Here is an 18,120-nt window from a genome sequence, read left to right on the forward strand (position 1 = left end):
ACAAAATTGTGGTAATTGTGTAACCACTGTTACAATCACACTTACTGCTCAATAGCTGGGTTGTGATAGTAGTTACACAATTGCATGCATGTGTCAAAATTCATAGAACTGCGTACCATAAAGAAAATTTACTGTATGTAAGCCATACATCTTTTTTATTTTTATTTTTTGAGATTGTTCTTAACTACTTTGACCCGGCTGGTCTTGAACTCCTAGGATCTACCAATCCTCCTTCCTTGGCCTCCCAAAGTGCTGGGATTACAGGCATGAGCCACACACCAATTTTTAAAATGCAAAACAGACCCCAGGATTCTGTGACGTTTCTTATTTTAACTTGAATGTAGAGTCGTTTTTTCTTTTTGAGACAGAGTCTTGCTCTGTTGCCCAGGCCAGAGTGCAGAGATGCAATCTCGGCTCACTGCAACTTCCGCCTGGGTTCAAACAATTCTCATGCCTCAGCCTCCCAGGTAGTTGGGATTACAGGTGGGTCACCACACCCAGCTAATTTTTTTGTATTACTAGTAGAGACAGCGTTTTGCCATATTGGCTGGGCTGGTCTACAACTCCTGAGCTCAGGCAACTCACCCACGTCGGCCTCCCAAAGTGCCGGGATTACAGGCGTGAGCCACCACACCTACCAAATATAGGGCCCTTTCTAATTTGAATGAAGAGTCCACTTAAGCAGAGGTTTGCAGCAAGAAAAACAAATTAACAGTCCACACACCCATACACATACCTGTGTACCCGCAGGCACACACAACAACATTTACATGGCCACACACGTTCCTCACGTGTGCATGTGCACACTCCCTGACAAACACTTATGCATGATACACATGCATGCTTATATGCGTGCATGCACACACACACACACACACACACCTGTCCACACGTACAGACCAGGCCCCCACACAGTCACCCCAACCCCTCCTTCCGCTTACCTGATTAAAAAATGGACACAGATGATACTCTCCGACTGGGAGCCCCGGCCCCCTGACACCACTGTGGCCTGGGTCTGGGTCCACAGGTAGCCACCGCTCCGGGCCAGGAATCGATACTGCCCTGTTACTGCCTGGCCCTTGCTGAGCACTGAGGAGGGGGATGGGGAGGAGTCAGGGCCACCAAGGGTGCAACTGGGGAGAGAAAGATCTGGGGGCTGGGTATGAGGGAGCAAGGAAGGAGATGGGTCCTTGGGGCTTGGGGAGCAGGGAGCTGGTGTTGGGGTGGGGAGGGAGTGCATTCTGGGGTGAGGGGAGCTCGGGGTCCTGGTGTCAGCTGTGGGCCATGTGGCAGCCGGCTCCAGGCCTGCGGAAATGGGGTACATACACGTGTGGATGCTCTTGCTGACTGCATCGAAGTCCAGCGCGTGGATGTACTCGTAGGCAGAACAGCCAATCAGGTCATCAGGACTGTAGCCGGCCACTTCTGCGATCCTGGGGGTGAGGCAGAGTGGGGTCTGGTCAGGATGCAACTGGCTGAGAGGGAGGGTAGATAGAGGGAAGTGGCAGCAGGGGACACAGGGACAAAGCCAGCAAGACGTAGAGAGGCAGGATTGTAACCCAGAGAAAAGGAGTAAGAAACGGAACAAGAGGAGTGTGGTGGGTTGAATAATGACCCCCAAAGATGTCCACATCCTAATTCCCGGAACCTGTGGCACCACACTGCTTGACGCAAATTGACTCATTCATTTAAGAAAAGGGACAAAGAGAGATAGACACTAAGAGAAAGACTCAGAGACAGAGATGAGAATGAAAGACAAAAGGAAGCCGGGCACGGTGGCTGACGCCTGTAATCTCAGCACTTTGGGAGGCAAAGGTGGGAGAATGGCTTGAGCCCAGGAGTTTGAGAGCAGTCTGGACAAATGGCGAGGCAGCGTTTTAACAAAAAAAAGAAAAGATAAAAAAGACACTTAGAAAATTCAGAGACAGGCAGACAGAGAGAGAGATGGATGAAGTGAGAAAGAAAGAGAGAGAAATGTGGGGTATGGAGGTGAGGAGGGAAACAGAGCACTTGAACTTGGGCAGAGGGAAGGGGGGGCCCTGCCCACCTGTCATCACAGTAGGTGAACTTCATGTCCAAGCTGTGGCGGCTGAGGAAGGCCCCCCGGCCCAGCGGGGGCTCCAGGCTGCCTGGGTGGGGGATGGCTTCGCAGATGAGCACCAGGCACTGAAGGGGGGGCTCTGAGTTGGGGCTCCCAGCTGGAGAAGTCTGTGCAGGGGGCTTGTAGGCCCTCATATGTCCAGAGCAGTGCAGCACCTGGGGGCCAAGACGGTGTGCGGGTGTGGAGACGGGGCAAGGCAGTGATGCCTCCCGGCCTGAAACCACCCATGGGGCTGGAAGACGTGTCCTGTGGCTCACCAGGGAGCTGAGACGCAGCTTAGAGCGCGTGAGGACTCTAGATTCCAACCCTGTGAAGATTCCAGGTTCAAAGGGGCTGAGGACCCCCTACCCCAGGCCCACAGGGACTCATCCTAAGAGAGCTTACAGGAGCCCCAGGTCCCGACTCCACAGACACCCACACTCCTTGATCCCCTAAGGACCCACTAGACCTGACCTGAGTGAGCCCCGCAGGGTTCCCAGCCCAGGGGATGCCAAGACTCCAGCACCCTTTGAGATCTTTCGGCGCTCACACCCAGCACCGGCAGCCCTGGCCGCCCCGGCATCCTTGCCCTTTTTCAGCCGGGCCCCACGCACCTTCCAGGTGGCCGCTTTGAGGTTGAGGGTGCGCCCACGGCTGGTGAGCGTACTCTTCATGCGCAAGGAGAAGCACCGCTCCGTTGGGGGGGCCTCTGCCTTCCTCCTGGACAGGGCTGGGGAGGCCCAGGATGGGGGGGAGGTCACAGGCAGCTGCACACAAGCCCAGTGCCCTCCAGCACCTTGGCTGGTCAGGCCTCCCCAGCTCCATCCCAATAATTAGGATCTGGAGCCAGAGAGGGTCCCCCAGGGGTAGTATGTGTCCCCTCAAACTCCCCAGGGCAGGGCCATCTCTCCTCTTCCTACTTGTCTTAGTCTGGTGTTCCAGAAGAGGAGGGAATATGCTGAGGGAAGGGTAGAGCCTCAGCTTCCTCCTCTGTACGGTGCGGACAGAGCCCTCTGGGGAACTCACTTTGCTGGGGGGTCAGGGCGTCCTGAAGCTCCTCTTGGTCACAGGGGTGGATGAAATCAAAGATGCTGTGTCCAATGAGCTCCAGCTGCCAGGGACAAGAGTGGGGTGGGGTCTACCAGGGCCTCTGACCCATCTCCTTCATCCAATCCTCATCCCCCCGCTCTAATTCTCAAGCCTGGATGATCTCACCGTCTCCCCATTCATTTATCCATCCATTTGTCCATCCATCCATCCATCCACCCACTGAGCAAGCATTTATTCAGCACCTACCAAGTGCCAGGCTCTCTTCTATTGATTGATTGATTGATTGATTGATTGAGACAGGTCTTGCTCTGTTGCCCAGGCTGGAGTGTAGTGGTACAATCATGACTTCCTGCAGCCACAACCTCCTGCACTCAAGCGATCTGATCCTCCCACCTCAGCCTCCTCAGTAGTTGGGACTACAGGTGTGCTCTGCCACACCGAACTATTTATTATTTATTTATTTTTTATTTTTGAGATGGAGTCTCACTCTGTCGCCCAGGCTAGAATGCCATGGCGCAATCTCAGCTCACTGCAACCTCCACCTCCCAGGTTCAAGCGATTCTCCTACCTCAGACTCCTGAGCAGCTGGGCCTACAGGCATGTGCCACCATGCCTAGCTAATTTTTGTAATTTTAGTAGAGATAGGGTTTCAGCATGTTGGCCAGGCTGGTCTCGAACTCCTGACCTCAAGTCATCTGTTCACCTTGGCCTCCCAAAGTGTTGGGATTACAGGTGTGAGCCACTGCTCTGGCTTTCAGCTAATTAAAAAAAAAACTTTTTGTAGAGATAGGGGTCTCACTATCTTGCCCAGGCTGGTCTCAAAGTCCTGAGCTCAAGCAGTCCTCCCACCTTGGCCTCCCAAAGTACTAGGATTATAGGTGTGAGTCAGCGCACCCAGCTCTTCTAAATGGTATGGACATGGTGGCCACACACACAAATCCCTGCCTTGAAGAGCTTACTGGCCAGTGGGATGAGACAGACAGTGAATGAAAGAGCATATAATAACAATGTAACAAGTAACATAAAGAAAACAAAAGCAGGAAAAGGTGATGCAATGATGGGAGGTTGCTTTAGAGAGAATGGTCTAGACAGTTTCTTTGAAGAGGTGACATTTAAAAAAACTGCTGAACAAAGCAAGTGAGGTAGTCTTGTGGCCGCCTGGAGTAAGAGTATTCTAGAAAGAAGGAACATTAAGTGCAAGGCTCTCCTTGCACTGAGATGAGACTCCATTTAAATCACACCTGTCTGGCAGACTGAAAACCCAACTCTATTTCAATTTGGGAAGTGAGCCTGGTGCTAGGAGGAGGGGACACAGGTGAAGGTGGACCCTGTTGGCTCACCATGTGAATGGTGCTGGTGCTGGTGAATAGGGAAAGAGGGAGATCTTGCTTCTCTGACAGCATCTCTTGTAGCTGGAGCCAAATTCTGGCTCTGCCACTTCCTAGCTTTGGGATCTTGTGACATTCATCACTCTGGGTCCGAATGCTCACTCACACTAACAGAGGAATTGGTACCAGGAGTGGGGTAACGAGGCAGAGAAAAGGAACAGATACCAACTATGGGATCCATTTATGTGAGATAGAAAAAAGAATGGGAACTCTCTCGTGGGCCTTGCTGTAAGGATGTATTAAAGTTAGTTCTACTTTCTATGCTCGCTTCAGCTGCACATAGGCTAAAAATCGGAAGACACAGAGAATGTTAGCATGGCCTCTGCGCAAGGATGATATGCAAATGCGTGAAGCCTTCCATGTTAATTTAAAAAAAAGAAAGAAAGTTAGGTCTACTTTCTAAATGTCTCTTGTTTCTATTTTTCCATCCCCATGGCCCCTGCCCCTGTTCTTCTTCTCCCACCTGAGACTGGCATCTACCCTTTGCTGATCTCTCAACCTCTGATCTCACTCCCTCCAAATCTATCTCTATGAAGTACGTAGAGGGATCTTTCAAATATGTAAATTTGATTCTACCTCTCTGGCACAATCTCTACACTGCTTAAATTTGTTCTGTAGCTCCCCAGGGCCCTGGAGATAGAAGCTGACTTGGCTTTAAATTTGGCCACAGCCTACCCTGATGACCTCTCTAGCCTTTTATCTCTCAGCTTCTCCTATTGCACTCTGTACCTAGGAGGATAAACTTTTCTTTTCTTTTTTTTTCTTTTGAGACTGGGTCTTGCTCTGCCACCCAGGCTGGAGTGTACTGGTGCGATCTCAGCTCACTGCAACTTCCACCTCCCAGGCTCAAGTGAGCCTCCCACCCAGCTTCCCAAGTAGCTAGGACCACAGATGTGTGCCACCATACCTGGTAAATTTTTTATATTTTTGGTGGAGACAGGATTTTGCCATGTCGCCCAGGTGAAACACTGAACTCCTGAACGCAAGCTATCCTCCCATCTTGGCTTCCCAAAGTGCTAGGGTTGTTTAAGTGTGAGCCACTGCACGTAACCAGCTTCTTTATTTCCCCCAAATAATCTTTTTTTTTTTTTCCTCACCTCTTGGCCTTTGCCTCCTCTGTTTTCTCTGCCATGTACATTCTTCACTGATCCCATGCATTCTCCATACTCCTTTGACCAGCTAAGTTCTTCAGATTTCAGCTCAGATGTCCCCTCCTCCCAGAAGCCCTCCATTCCCACCCAGGCTGGGTCAGGTACACCCCACCCCTGGGCTTCCACAGCCCTCTAGACCAGGCATCCCCAAACTATGGCCCACGGGCCGCATGCGGCCCCCTGAGGCCATTTATCCGGCCCCCCACTGCAATCCAGGAAGGGGCACCTCTTTCATTGGTGGTCAGTGAGAGGAGCACAGCATGTGGCGGCCCTCCAACGGTTTGAGGGACAGTGAACTGGCCCCCTGTGTAAAAAGTCTGGGGACGCCTGCTCTAGACTGTCGCATCCCAGCCCTGACCATTGTGGGTCTTCTTGTCTAGTGACACACCTACATCCCCTTTGTACTGTGAGTCCCATAAAGGTGGGGCTATGGCTGTCCTGGTCACCACTGTATCCCCAGCATCACCAGTACAGGGCCAGGCACAGAGCAGGGAGCACCTCTCACCTGACTGAGGCCCAGGTGCTTGCTGACATTCTCCGACAGGTAAGCCATGTCTCCCTCGGCGGTGAGCACCATGACAAAGCCCTCCAGGGCCTTCAGGTAGCAGGCATCCAGTGGTTCTCCGCCTGCTCCCACCTGGTTCCACTCCCCTGGTACCCGGGGCAGGGAGGATGGGGGCATCTCTAAGTCAGTTGCAGACTGACCCTAGCTAGTCTCCCTCGGCCTTTCCTCAGAGAAACTTACGTGCACCCCGAAATGTGTGGGGGTACATACTAGTGGCCTGGATTCCCAAGGAAGAGAGCAGGATCATGAAGCACTTGAATTAGAATCAGGGCCTCCCGGGGGCAGAATTCTAAGGAAGTAGGAGTCTCCAAAGAGAACAGAATTCTAAGGATGCGGATGGGCCTCCTTGAAGGCCAGAATTCTAAGTGGATGGAACTCCCCAGGGTCAAAATATGAAGAGGCCAGGACCTATGGGGAGTTGCAATATAGAGCTGAGGGGGAAGCCTCCAGTTTGGAACTCATGGAGGGCAGGACCTTTCAGAGGCACAGAACTCTAGAGAAGCAGGGACTCCCAGGGGGACAGACTTCTAAGGGGGTAAAGCCTCCTAGAAAAGTAAAATTCTATGGGGCAGAGAAATCAAATGGGCAGAGCCTCCCAGAGAATAATGCTACTTCCTCCCTTTCCCAGGGTCCTGGGATTCCATGGGGTGTGTGTGTGACTGTGTGTGTGTGTGTGTGTGTGTGTGTGTTCGCGCGCGTGAACGTGTGTGGCAAAGCCCGCTGTGTGGTGCAATTCTAACTGGGTGGAAATTCAAGGAAATGCCTACTAAGGGAACAAGTTATGTAGAACTAGCAGGGTAGGGAAGGGACAAGGGACTCTCAGCTACGGTAATGAAAAGTTGGGCGGCGCAGACTCCCATTGGATTTGTTATGAGACCAGCGCCTATGCATCTGGGAGAGTCTCCTAGAGGACCAAATCGCAAGGGTTGTGGGGTTAGGGGTTTCTCTGAGCATCCTAAGGAGGCGGGGCTTCCAAAGGGCTTTTTTTTCGAGAGGCGTGGCCTCACAAGTGATGGACTTCTAAGGGGGCGGGACACCCAGGTGGCCGGAAACTTACAGGGGGCGGGGCCTCCCGTGGGAAGTGGCTTCCAGGGGGTGGGGCTCCGCTGGGAAGTCGTCACCAGAGGGCGGGGTTTTGCTGGGCTATGGCTTCCCGGAGGAGGAGCCTCCCAGGGATGTAGCTTTTCATGGGCGGGGCTTGGTCATGATGGGACTTCCCACGGGCGGGGCTCACCTGCGGCGCAGAGGCGGTGCATGCGCAGGTAGCTGATGGTGAGGCGCATGATAGAGGCCTTGTCCAGGTGGGCGCTGACGCCGCGTGCGAAGGGCAGCGTGTGCGCCAGCTGGTAGAGCACCTCGGTCTCCTGGCTGCGCCGGCTGCGGGCCGCATCGCGGGACTTTTCCTTGCGGAGCTCGGTGGCTGACCTGAGGGCATGGGCAGCGTTCACCGGTGGCAACTCGGGAAAGACAAGAGGAGCACGGAACGAGCCCGTGGGGCACTGCCACGTGGGGCCGGGGCTCGTGGAGGGCTGGGCCCGGGCTGTGCAGGTCTCGATGTGTGGCCGTGGTGAGTTCGCGGCGCTCTCTGAGCCTGCGAGTGCTACACTGTGGAGCCCTTCCTAGCCGGGATTTTACCTGTGGTCTTGCCAGCCCATGCTGCCTCCGCCGCCTCGCTCCTCTCCGTGGCGCGCCTATGACCTCTCTGTCCCCTCCCTGACTTATCTGCAGTTTATTTCCTGGGGGACAGGGAGGGCCCCTGCTGGGAGGGGGCTGGCTGAACTGGCCCAGGGCCAGAAGAGGGAGGGCCCACGAAGGAGATGCCTACAGACTCCCAGGCCCCCTTCCCTATAGCTTCCCAAATCTCCTCCCCTGCCCTTTTCCTTCAACTGAACTATCCTGAGAATCTTGGAACGTAGATCTCAAAGTCTAACGACAAACCACCAATAGGGGCCCTAAGAGGGACAGGGACCCACCAGGGTGACACAGCAAAGCAACCTGTTCTGTTCACCACTCACCCTCACCTGCAATCCGTTTGAAATACCTATATTTTACATGTGGGATTGGAAGAAAATATGTCATTTTGCCAGAAACATCTGCCACTTATCCAGCTTTTACTATTCTGTCACTCCCAGTGCCAAGTGTGAAACTTACGTTAACCTGCCTAATGCTCGGGCAACCCAGAGGGAAGTTGATAACATCCTATTGAACAGACGAGGACACGGAGGCTCAGAGAGGTACAGTGCCTGCCCACAAATAGGGAGGCCTGCCTTTAAACAATGGTCTGCCTGAACTCTCATTCTCTTGCTGTGGGCCTGGGTTTATGTCCAGGATTTTAGCTCTTCTCTCTGTTTCTGCCACTGTCTTCAAATTGAAACTCCAGGTCTCTGTGAACCCAACCCAAAGCAAGCCTGCCTGCCTGCCTGCCTGCCTGCCTGCCTTCCTGCCTTCCTCTCTCTTTCTTTTCTTTCCTCTCTCTCTTTCTCTCCTCTCTCTCTCTCTTTCTCTTTTGGCAGGCTCTTGCTCTGCTGCTCAGGCTGTAGTGCAGCGGCATAAATATGGCTCACTGCAGCCTCAACATCCTAGGCTCAACCATCCTCCAGCTTCAGCCTCTTGTGAGGCTGGGACCACAGGTGTGTACCAGCACACCCAGCTAATTTTTGTATTTTTTTTTTTCATGTAGAGACTGTGTGTGTGTGTGTGTGTGTGATTTTGTTGCCTGGGCTGGTCCTGAACTTCTGAACTCAAGTGATCCTCTCACCTTGGCCTCTGAAAATTCTGGGATTACAGGCGTGAACCACCATGTCCAGCCTCTTTACTTTCATACAAAATTAAAGCTGGAAGCAGCTATAATTTGGGAAGGTGAGGCAGAGGATTGCTTGAATCCAGATTCGAGGTTACAGTGAGCCATGATTGTGCCACTGCACTCCAACCTGGGTGACGGAGCAAGGCTCTGTATCTAAAAGAAGACAACAAAAAATTAACAAAAATAGACAAAAGATTATCATATGGTGTATTACACCTGGTATATTGTATAGTCTAGTGTAGCATATTGGATATATAATCTTTTTTTTTTTTTTTTTTTTTTTTTTGAGACGGAGTTTCGCTCTTGTTACCCAGGCTGGAGTGCAATGGCGCGATCTCGGCTCACCGCAACCTCCGCCTCCTGGGTTCAGGCAATTCTCCTGCCTCAGCCTCCTGAGTAGCTGGGATTACAGGCACGAGCCACCATGCCCAGCTAATTTTTTGTATTTTTAGTAGAGACGGGGTTTCACCATGTCGACCAGGATGGTCTCGAACTCTCGACCTCGTGATCCACCCACCTCGGCCTCCCAAAGTGCTGGGATTACAGGCTTGAGCCACCGCGCCCGGCCGGATATATAATCTTATCTACACTTACAATATTGATAAATATTACCATTACATAAATATTACACTACAACCTCTGCCTCCCAGGTTCAAGCGATTCTCCTGCCTCAGGCTCCCAAGTAGCTGGGATTACAGAAACCCACCATCATGCCCAGCTAATTTTTGTATTTTTAGTAGAGACGGGGTGTCACCATGTTGGACAGGCTGGTCTCGAACTTCTGACCTTAAGTGATCTGCCCACCTCTGCCTCCCAAAGTGTTGGGATTACAGGGTGAGCCACTGCACCCAGCAGAGGGGGAGCATTTAAAACTTCCACTTTACAATGGGGAATCTGAGATGCTGAAAGGTGAAGTCCTTGCCTAAGAAGCCCCAAAGCCAACAACTAGCAGAGCTGGGACTCGAATCTGGGCCATGAGTTTCCAGTTTTCAGGCTTTTCTCTCATCCCCTCCTTGGGATCCATCCGACAGAAGCAGAACCTCTAGAAGGGGAGCCCCAGGCAAGAGACCTGCAGCCCCACCCCCCAGGGTGAGGAGCTATTTTCCTGTCTGGAAGCAGAAGGAAAATAAAGTCCACAGTTCAGCAGGGTGGGAGGCACCGGAGAGGGCAGAAGTGGGGGAGATATTGCCCTGTCCCGTCCCCTCCCGCCTGGCTCGTGGGGGCAGGGGCCTCAGTCCTGCCTGCCTGAGAGGACATTCCGTCCTGTTCTGTTCCAGCCCTGTTTGTCTTCCTGCCCAGAGGGTGGGGGCGAGAGGGCCTTACTGAGCTGGGGGCCCGACAGAGGGAACAGGGAGCGGGAATCGGCAGGGAGGTGGGGCCCGTGCCTCACCTCCCAGACAGCTGGGCTCTGTAATCCTCTCTGTGGCTGGGCTGCTTCTTCCATAGAAGGAGCCAGCTGGTGGCTGCGGAGGGACCCTCCTTCCAGCTCCCAGCCTGCCCTCTGGATGTTCTACTGGGAAGTGTGGTGGCTAGTTCCTCTGGCTCAGGGTTCCAATCCCGACTCCACTACTTATAAGCTGTGTGACTTTGGACAAGTGGCACAGCCTCCCTGAGCATAGAAACAGCACCTAGCTCATAGGGTTGTTTTGCAGATTAAATGAGTTCATATATATGTCAAGGGCTTAGGAAACAGGGCCTGACAAATAGTGTTATACAAAGGTTAAACTTTTTTTTAATTTTGGAAATGGAATCTGTTGCCCAGGCTGGAGTGCAGTGGTTCGATCTTGGCTCACTGTCACCTCCGCCTGCCGGATTCAAGTGATTCTCCTGCCTCAGCCTCCTGAGTAGCTGAGAGTACAGGCACCTGCCACCATGCCTGGATAATTTTTGTAGTTTTAGTAAAAACAGGGGTTTCACTATCTTGGCCAGGCTGGTCTTGAACTCCTGACCTCAGGTGATCTGCCTGCCTTGGACTCCTAAAGTGTTGGGATTATAGGCATTAGCCACCGCGCCTGGCCCAGGTTAAACTTATTATTCTCCCTTTGCGCATGTGAGAGATGAAAAGCAAAGGCTTAGGAGCCTCTTGGGCTTTAGAGTAACCTGTGGGTTACTCTACACGCCCCATGGTGTGGTGTGTGCATGTTATTATGTACATGGTTTTTACACAAGCATCTTAAAAGCTTAAAAGGAGGACTAAATAACAGTGCAATAATGAGACCATTGGTATGCTGAACACTCACGGAGCTGGAGACACCATTAAGTCCTTACTACAGCCCCACTGAGCAGCAGAAGTGATCTTCCCCGCTTTTTTTTTTTTTCTTTTAGACCGTGTCTTGCTCTGTCGCCCAGGCTGGAGTGCAGTGGCTTAATCTCAGCTCACTGCAACCTCTGCTTCCCTGGTTCAAGCAATTCTCCTGCCTCAGTCTTCTGAGTAGATGGGACTATAGGCACCCATGACCATGCCCGGCTAATTTTTTTTTTTTTTTTTTTTTTGTATTTTTAGTAGAGACGAGACAGGGTTTCACCATGTTAGCCAGGATGGTCTCGATCTGACCTCATGATCCACCCCCCTCAGCCTCCCAAAGTGCGGGGATTATAGGCATGAGCCACGGCGCCCGGCCTGATCTCCTCTTTTATAGAGACAGAAACAGAGAGTCAGAGCATTGGCATCCTCAGCCTGAGTAACCCAGCGCCCTCCATCAACAATGAACCACGCTGAACCACTTCTCAGTTAATCCGACCATGTTCCTGCAATTATTTTTCCTGTGTACCCCATGAAGAAGCAGGCCCAAGGAGGTGATGAAACTTGCCTGAGGCCACACAGCTTTTAGTAGCAGAGCCAGGATTCAAGCCAGGTCTGTCTACTCTTGACTCAAACTCCATTTACGGCACACCTATTGGGTGTCACGACCCCCACTGTCTGCTTCCTCACTACTGGCTCCTCATCTCGATCTGGGGTGATGAAAAGGGGGTGTGATCCCCACTTTCCTTTTTTTTCTCTCTTTTCTTTGAGACAAGGTCTGGCTCTATTGCCCAGGCTGGAGTGCAGTGGCCTGATCTTAGCTCACTACAACCTCTGCCTCCCAGGCTCAAGCCATCCTCCCACCTCAGCTGCCAGAGTAGCTGGGACTGTAGACACTCACCACCACGCAATGTGTATATTTCTAGTATAGATGAGACTTTGTCATGTTGCCCAGGCCGGTCTTGAACTCATGAAATCCACCCACCTCAGCCTCCCAACGTGCTGGAATAACAGGCCTGAGCCACCGCGCCTGGCCACCCCATATTTCCAGGATCTGAAACTGAGGCTCAGAGCAGCAGTCACTGACACAAGTCCACACCACCAGGCAGTTGGTGAGATGGGATTTGAACCCCGGCTTTAGGGCCTGTGCTCTTGGCAGGTGTGCCCGATACCCAAGGGGCCCCTGCCTTGCCCTTCTTTTGCCTAGCAGACTCAGTCCCTTCCCCCCTCACACCCCTGCTGCCTCCAGATCTCCCCAGCTGGCCCCATGCCCAGCCCTGGTCCAGCCCCCTGGCACTCTGCCCAGCTTGGGACGTGCAGCTGGAACCCTGCCACCCTTCCTCCATGTTCCAGCCGAGAACAGGGGTGGGGCCAGGGCTTGGCGGCCAGAGGGTGAGGCCTGAGAATGGGGGTTGAGGCCCAGTGCCCCCCTCCAACCAGGAAGGAGAGAAGCTCACCTCTTTCCTGCCCTGAAGAAGCTGCCACCCATGAGAAAGGCACAGTAAAATTAGGGAGTCCCTGACCCACATTCAGGGTTACTTCTGGGCCTTTCTCTTCTGACACTCAGCTGGGTATTGGCAGGGGGGTCCTACAGAAAGCACAGAGGATTTGGTGGGTGGGGCTTAGGTTGTAGCTGGGCAAGGATGCCCCTTGGTACTGTCCAGAGATGTCCTGAGAGACCAGAGTCAGGGTTTGGGTTTGTGAAGAGATTTGGCATGGGGGTCTGGGGGAGTCTCTCTGGCGCCTGACTCTGCTCGTTCCCAAGGACATGGTAATCTGGTGGGGTGCTGGTCCCCCAAATCCTAACTCCTCCGGGAACTGTGTTCATCACTGGGCACTCTAGGCTGCAAGCTGCACCCACCAGGGACTTCCCAAGAGCATCCTTGCCCACAGTGGGATGGCAGCCAGGCCCAGCTAGAGGAAGGGAAAGGGGAAAGGGGGTGTGGGGGCCCACTCACCATCGCCCAGGCCCCCTTTGGCTGATGGGCCATCCAGGGGGTGCAGGAGGGGACGCAGTGCAGCCAGGACCCGGGTGCGAGTTACGAGTGGGTGGCGCGTGGCAGTGAGATGACTCTACAGGAAAGGGCTGGCCTTGGGTGGGGAGGGGGGGCACCCCAGCTCAGCCAAGAGGGGCCCCCACCCAGCCAGGAGGGGGTGCTGAGAGGGGCGGGACGGCGGGTGGCCCAAAAGGAGTGGGATGGAGTTCCCTGGTAGGCCCAGAGCCAGGGCCTGGAATAGAATGGGGGAAGGGGGAGAGGATGGGGGGTAAGAAACATGGGGTGTGCACGGATCCAATCATGCCTGAGAAGCCAGGGAGGAGGGAAGGGGGTGAGGCTTACTGGGTGCCTCACATCGGACAGGGAAAGCTGAGGACCTAGAGCATTTTCCACAGTCCCATGAGAATATGGCCAGATGACCTGGGCAGTGGCCCCAGGGCACAGGTTCCTCTGTGTTCCAGCAGAGCTGCACCTGCTGGGAGGTGAACCCAGAAACCCATCCTCTGCCTGGGATGGCCCCAGCTGAGCACTGCGGCAGGGGCGCTCCCACCACGGCCGCAGGCTCAGAGCACCCCACCATGGAGTCTCCCCCAGATAAAACTTGGATGGGGCTCCCCTGTCCCTCAAGATGGGGCTGGAAGGGTGAGATGAGGGGCCAGACTTGAGAAAGTGAGTCCAGCTTGTTTCCCTGTTATTTAAGGAGTTAACTCTGCCTTTTAAAAGAATACAAAAAGGCTCCTGGGAAGGGTCCCAGACGGATTCTGAAAGGGGCTCCCCGCTGCCCATTTCTAGGGAATCCCACGGTTTGGGACACTGTCACGAAGGGTACGATCAGAGGAGATCTCTCCTCTCTTGAACTCAGGAGCTAAATGCCATACGTGAGAAGGCTCAATTTAGGGGTAGCCCATATCTCCTAGGATCCCAGGGACCTGGTGGCAAAGAACATCCTCAATTTGGGGGGTTCAGAGGCTAAGAGGGACCAATATGTGGAGAGAGAATATCTGACGCAGAAGCCCGGGTACTGCTCAAATGCAATCACTCCTAATTTCTCAGAAATCCCAAGTTCCACCCGCAACCAGGTGGGGAAGCGAGCCTTGGGTAGCAGGAAATCAGGGACCCCGAAGCCGCCCTTGGTCAGAGGGGCGGGGCAGCCAGGGTCGTAGGGAATCTCCCACCCCTGCAGTCCCCGACGGTGGAGAGTGCGGCGGGGATGTGCCTTCAACTGCGCGCCCCGGAGCTTCCTTGGCTTGCACCCGCGAACCCCCCCAGTCCAGTTCAGGGGTCTCCAGGAGGGGAGCCCCCCCAATTCCCAGAACTCCTGCCCCCGAACCTCAGTACCTTGCGCGCTGCAGCCCCAGCGCCATGGCTCGCCAGTCGCCGCTCCGGAGCCCTCGGAGGCCCCTAGCCCCCTCCCCTAGCCTTGCGAGCCCCCTCCCCAGCTCCTCCCCGCGCCGCGCGGTTGGCTGCGCCGCGCCAGGCCTGCGGTTCTGATTGGACAAAGGGCACGTCATTCCTGAAAAGGAGGCGGAACCAGAGGAAAAGACTTGGAAAGGCAAGAGGAGTTGGTGGGGGGGAATACCATGTAATACACACACCCAACCACGCCTCTTGCCGCGGACTTCCTCGGCCTTGTAGCTTGCACCGTCTGCTGGCCGCGTCTTCTCTGGGCAAGCCTCTGAAGTGCCAACGCCAGTACTCTTCTGAACGCCCCCCAGTTCACTCTGCCCTCTGCACCCCAGTCCCCAGCCTCTAACTCCCACCTCCTCCCACCCTTCCATTTCCTAACCTCAGGTGGGCCTCTCCGACCTCCAATCCCACACCTTCCAACCCCCAGCCCCACCTCCTCTAGCCCTTCTAATCTATCCACAGAGCATCCCGCTTACCCTCCCCACCCCCCAACTCCTAATCCCACCCCGGGCCCTCTGGCACCTACCTTTCCCTCTCACTCCCTAGCCCCTCCCTGCCCCACCTCGCCCCCATTCCCCCAGTCTGTGCCCCCTGCACCGCAGCTTATCTTCCCCACCCCCTCTACTCCACCCTAACCTCTTGGCCTCTCTGGCTCCCTTTTCAGGTTCCCACTGATAAATAATTAAGCTTAAGTCAAGTAAATATGTTTTAACTCAGTCACACTCACTTTAAAAAAGAGCAGAGAAATAGTTTTTTTGTTTTTGTTTTTTAAACTAGTCAAGGATGAAGGAAGAGGTATACAAAGTTACCAAGCGATGGTGAAAAAGCATTACAGTTGGATAAGGAACAATGTGTGTGGGTGTGTGAGTTCGATAACTCGCTATTCTGGATTTGGTTGGCAGGGAAGAAGAAGATACGATAGCAGAAGTGGCCTTGTTGAACCTCGAACTTCACAAGCAAGTTGCTCACCTTAGGGCCTTTGTATTTGCCATTCCCACAGCTTAGAACACTCTTCCCCCAGGAATCCGCAAGGCTCCCCAGTTCACCCCAGTGCCCCACAATGTTTTCTTTTCGGAAACTACTTCTCTCTCCTCTTCATCTGTTTAATTTGAGTAGGGCTCGGCCACGGCCCTGCCTTCACCAGCTCCAGGGACGGACTTAAGATCCAGAACTGGCTAATCAATTGAATCTGCTTCCCTGGCCACAGTGATTGGTTCAGGGAAGGCATCTAATTGAGCCCAATGAGAATCAGCCCTGAGACATTTTCTGCAACAAACAGAAAATTTTCTGCTGGAATTGCCAGGCAGATGGAACTGCCACAAAGAGAGGAGAGGCTTTGTGAAATGAGTTTCAGTGCAAAAGAGATTGTGCAGAAACGAACGATTGTGAAAGGCAGTTTTGACACCAGCACTTGAGTGCCGGGATTTGGCCATACTCGAACTCCAGTTTAATTCTCAGACTTTCAAATGAATCCCACGATGGGCGTTTTTTTTGTTTTGTTTTGTTTTCTTTTCTTTTGCTGTTACTTTTGTTAAATATTGCTTCATTCTCTATTGCCTTATTTGCTTTGTGTGTAGATTAGTTTGAATGGATTTCAGATACTTGCACCCACAATAATCTTGATATATAGAGAAATTACCTCTCAAGCCTCAATGTGAAGGCACATGGGATGTGAGAAAAGGAGCAGTCTGAATCACAGAAGGGGCCAAGCACGGTGGCTCATGCCTGTAATCCCAGCACTTTGGGAGTCCAAGGTGGACGGATCACCTGAGGTCAGGAGTTTGAGACTAAAATGGCCAACATGGTGGAACCCCATCTCTACTAAAAATACAAAAATTAGCCAGGCATGGTGGTGGACGCCTGTAATCCCAGCTGAGGCAGGAGAATTGCTTGAAACCGGGAGGCAGACGTTACAGTGAGCTGAGATCGTGCCATTGCACTCCAGCCTGAGTGACAGAGTGAGACTTTGTCTCTAAATAAATAAATACTAGAAGGAGCTGCAGAGGAAGCAGCATCATTAGAGCTTGTCAGGGTTTAGGGAAGGACATGGAGTAGAAGAAATGTTCAAGGGAGAAACTGAGGAAGGGGCGTGGTTGTTAACAAGCTGAGAAGCATTCCAGTGGGCGTACTGGAAGGGTTTGGAGAGGGCAGGATGGTAGATTCAGTGGAACAGAAGAACTCACTGATTTTGGCATGAGGGAGTCGTAGTAGAGAGCCAATCAGTGGGATTTACAGTGCCCAAGAAAAGCTGGCACTAGTTCAACAAACATTAAAATAGAACTAACATTTTCTATATAGAGATGCAACAGGTGTCTCTCCATGATCTGGGTTAGCATTTAACTTGGCTCGGAGGTTCCCAGCAGCTAAGGCAATAAGGGAAATGTGTCCATTAAAATGGTTTCCAATTTTTGCTAAAGGATGTGTTCTTGTTTGTCTGGAGAGACAGGTTTTGTACCTGGAACTGAAGTTAAGGGGGAATTTAAGACCTTTTAATATTAAAATGTAGAGCAGTCTGAGCTGTCAGGAACTGTGGGAGCTTGGTTGAGGCGCCTCACCCACCCTGTGGGGGTTGTCAGAAAGGTTTCTTTTTTTTTTTCTTTTTTTCTTTTTTTCTTTTTTTTTTTTTTTTGAGACAGAGTTTTGCTCTTGTTACCCAGGCTGGAGTGCACAATCTTGGCTCACTGCAACCTCCATTTCCTGGGTTCAGGCAATTCTCCTGCCTCAGCCTCCCGAGCAGCTGGGATTACAGGCACGCGCCACCATGCCCAGCTGATTTTTTGTATTTTTAGTAGAGACGGGGTTTCACCATGTTGACCAGGATGGTCTCGATCTCTTGACCTCGTGATCCACCCGCCTCGGCCTCCCAAAGTGCTGGGATTACAGGCGTGACCCACCGTGCCCGGCTCCAGAAAGGTTTCTTGAGGAAGGGACATTTGGATGCAGACTTGAGGAGGCAAGCAGAGAGAGGGTTGGGGAGAGCCAAGTGCAGGGGCTCACACCTGCAAACCCAATGACTCAGGAGGCTGAGAGGGGAGGATCGTTTGAGGCCAGCAGTTTGAGAACAGCCAGGGCAACATAGCAAGATCCCATCTCTTTTTATTTTATCTATTTATGCATTTATTTTTTAAGACAGAGTCTCACTCTTGTTCCCTAGGCTGGAGTGCAATGGCGCAATCTCGGTTCATTGCAACCTCCGCCTTCCAGGTTTAAGCGATTCTCCTTCCTCAGCCACCTGAGTAGCTAGGATTACAGGTGTCTGCCACCATGCCTGCTAATTGTTGTATTTTTAGAAGAGATAGGGTTTCACCACGTTGGCCAGGCTGGTCTCAAAGTTCAGTCCTCAGGTGATCCACCTGTCTCAGCCAGTCTCCCAAAGTGCTGGGATTACAGGCATGAGCCACTGTGCCCGGACTCCATCTCTTAATTTTTTTTTTTTT

At 52.8% G+C, this 18,120-nt stretch overlaps 1 protein-coding gene and 1 non-coding gene across 10 annotated transcripts in view; one reads left to right on the forward strand and one right to left on the reverse strand.

The window, feature by feature from the left end:
• The window catches only part of HIF3A (hypoxia inducible factor 3 subunit alpha), a 44,150-nt gene extending 29,451 nt beyond the window's left edge, over positions 1 to 14,699 (reverse strand). For 2 of the 9 annotated variants that reach the window (XM_039466787.2, XM_074386163.1), the window contains exons 1-8: positions 14,615 to 14,699; positions 7,469 to 7,659; positions 6,175 to 6,320; positions 3,107 to 3,191; positions 2,695 to 2,810; positions 2,048 to 2,256; positions 1,327 to 1,433; positions 942 to 1,089 (exon numbers count right to left, since the gene is read on the reverse strand). In XM_039466787.2, the coding sequence (XP_039322721.1) occupies positions 942 to 1,089; positions 1,327 to 1,433; positions 2,048 to 2,256; positions 2,695 to 2,810; positions 3,107 to 3,191; positions 6,175 to 6,320; positions 7,469 to 7,659; positions 14,615 to 14,640 (1,028 nt within the window). In that variant the 5' untranslated portion in view covers positions 14,641 to 14,699. The other 7 variants (XM_074386166.1, XM_074386167.1, XM_074386165.1 and 4 more) reach the window with 6 other exon arrangements.
• LOC120362863 (U6 spliceosomal RNA) lies at positions 4,779 to 4,885 on the forward strand. Its single transcript, XR_005578660.1, has one exon. It is a non-coding gene; the product is annotated as a U6 spliceosomal RNA (small nuclear RNA).
• Positions 14,700 to 18,120: the final 3,421 nt, after the last annotated feature.

The sequence above is a fragment of the Saimiri boliviensis genome, chromosome 14 (genome assembly GCF_048565385.1).
Source record: "Saimiri boliviensis isolate mSaiBol1 chromosome 14, mSaiBol1.pri, whole genome shotgun sequence".
Taxonomy (NCBI): domain Eukaryota; kingdom Metazoa; phylum Chordata; class Mammalia; order Primates; family Cebidae; genus Saimiri; species Saimiri boliviensis.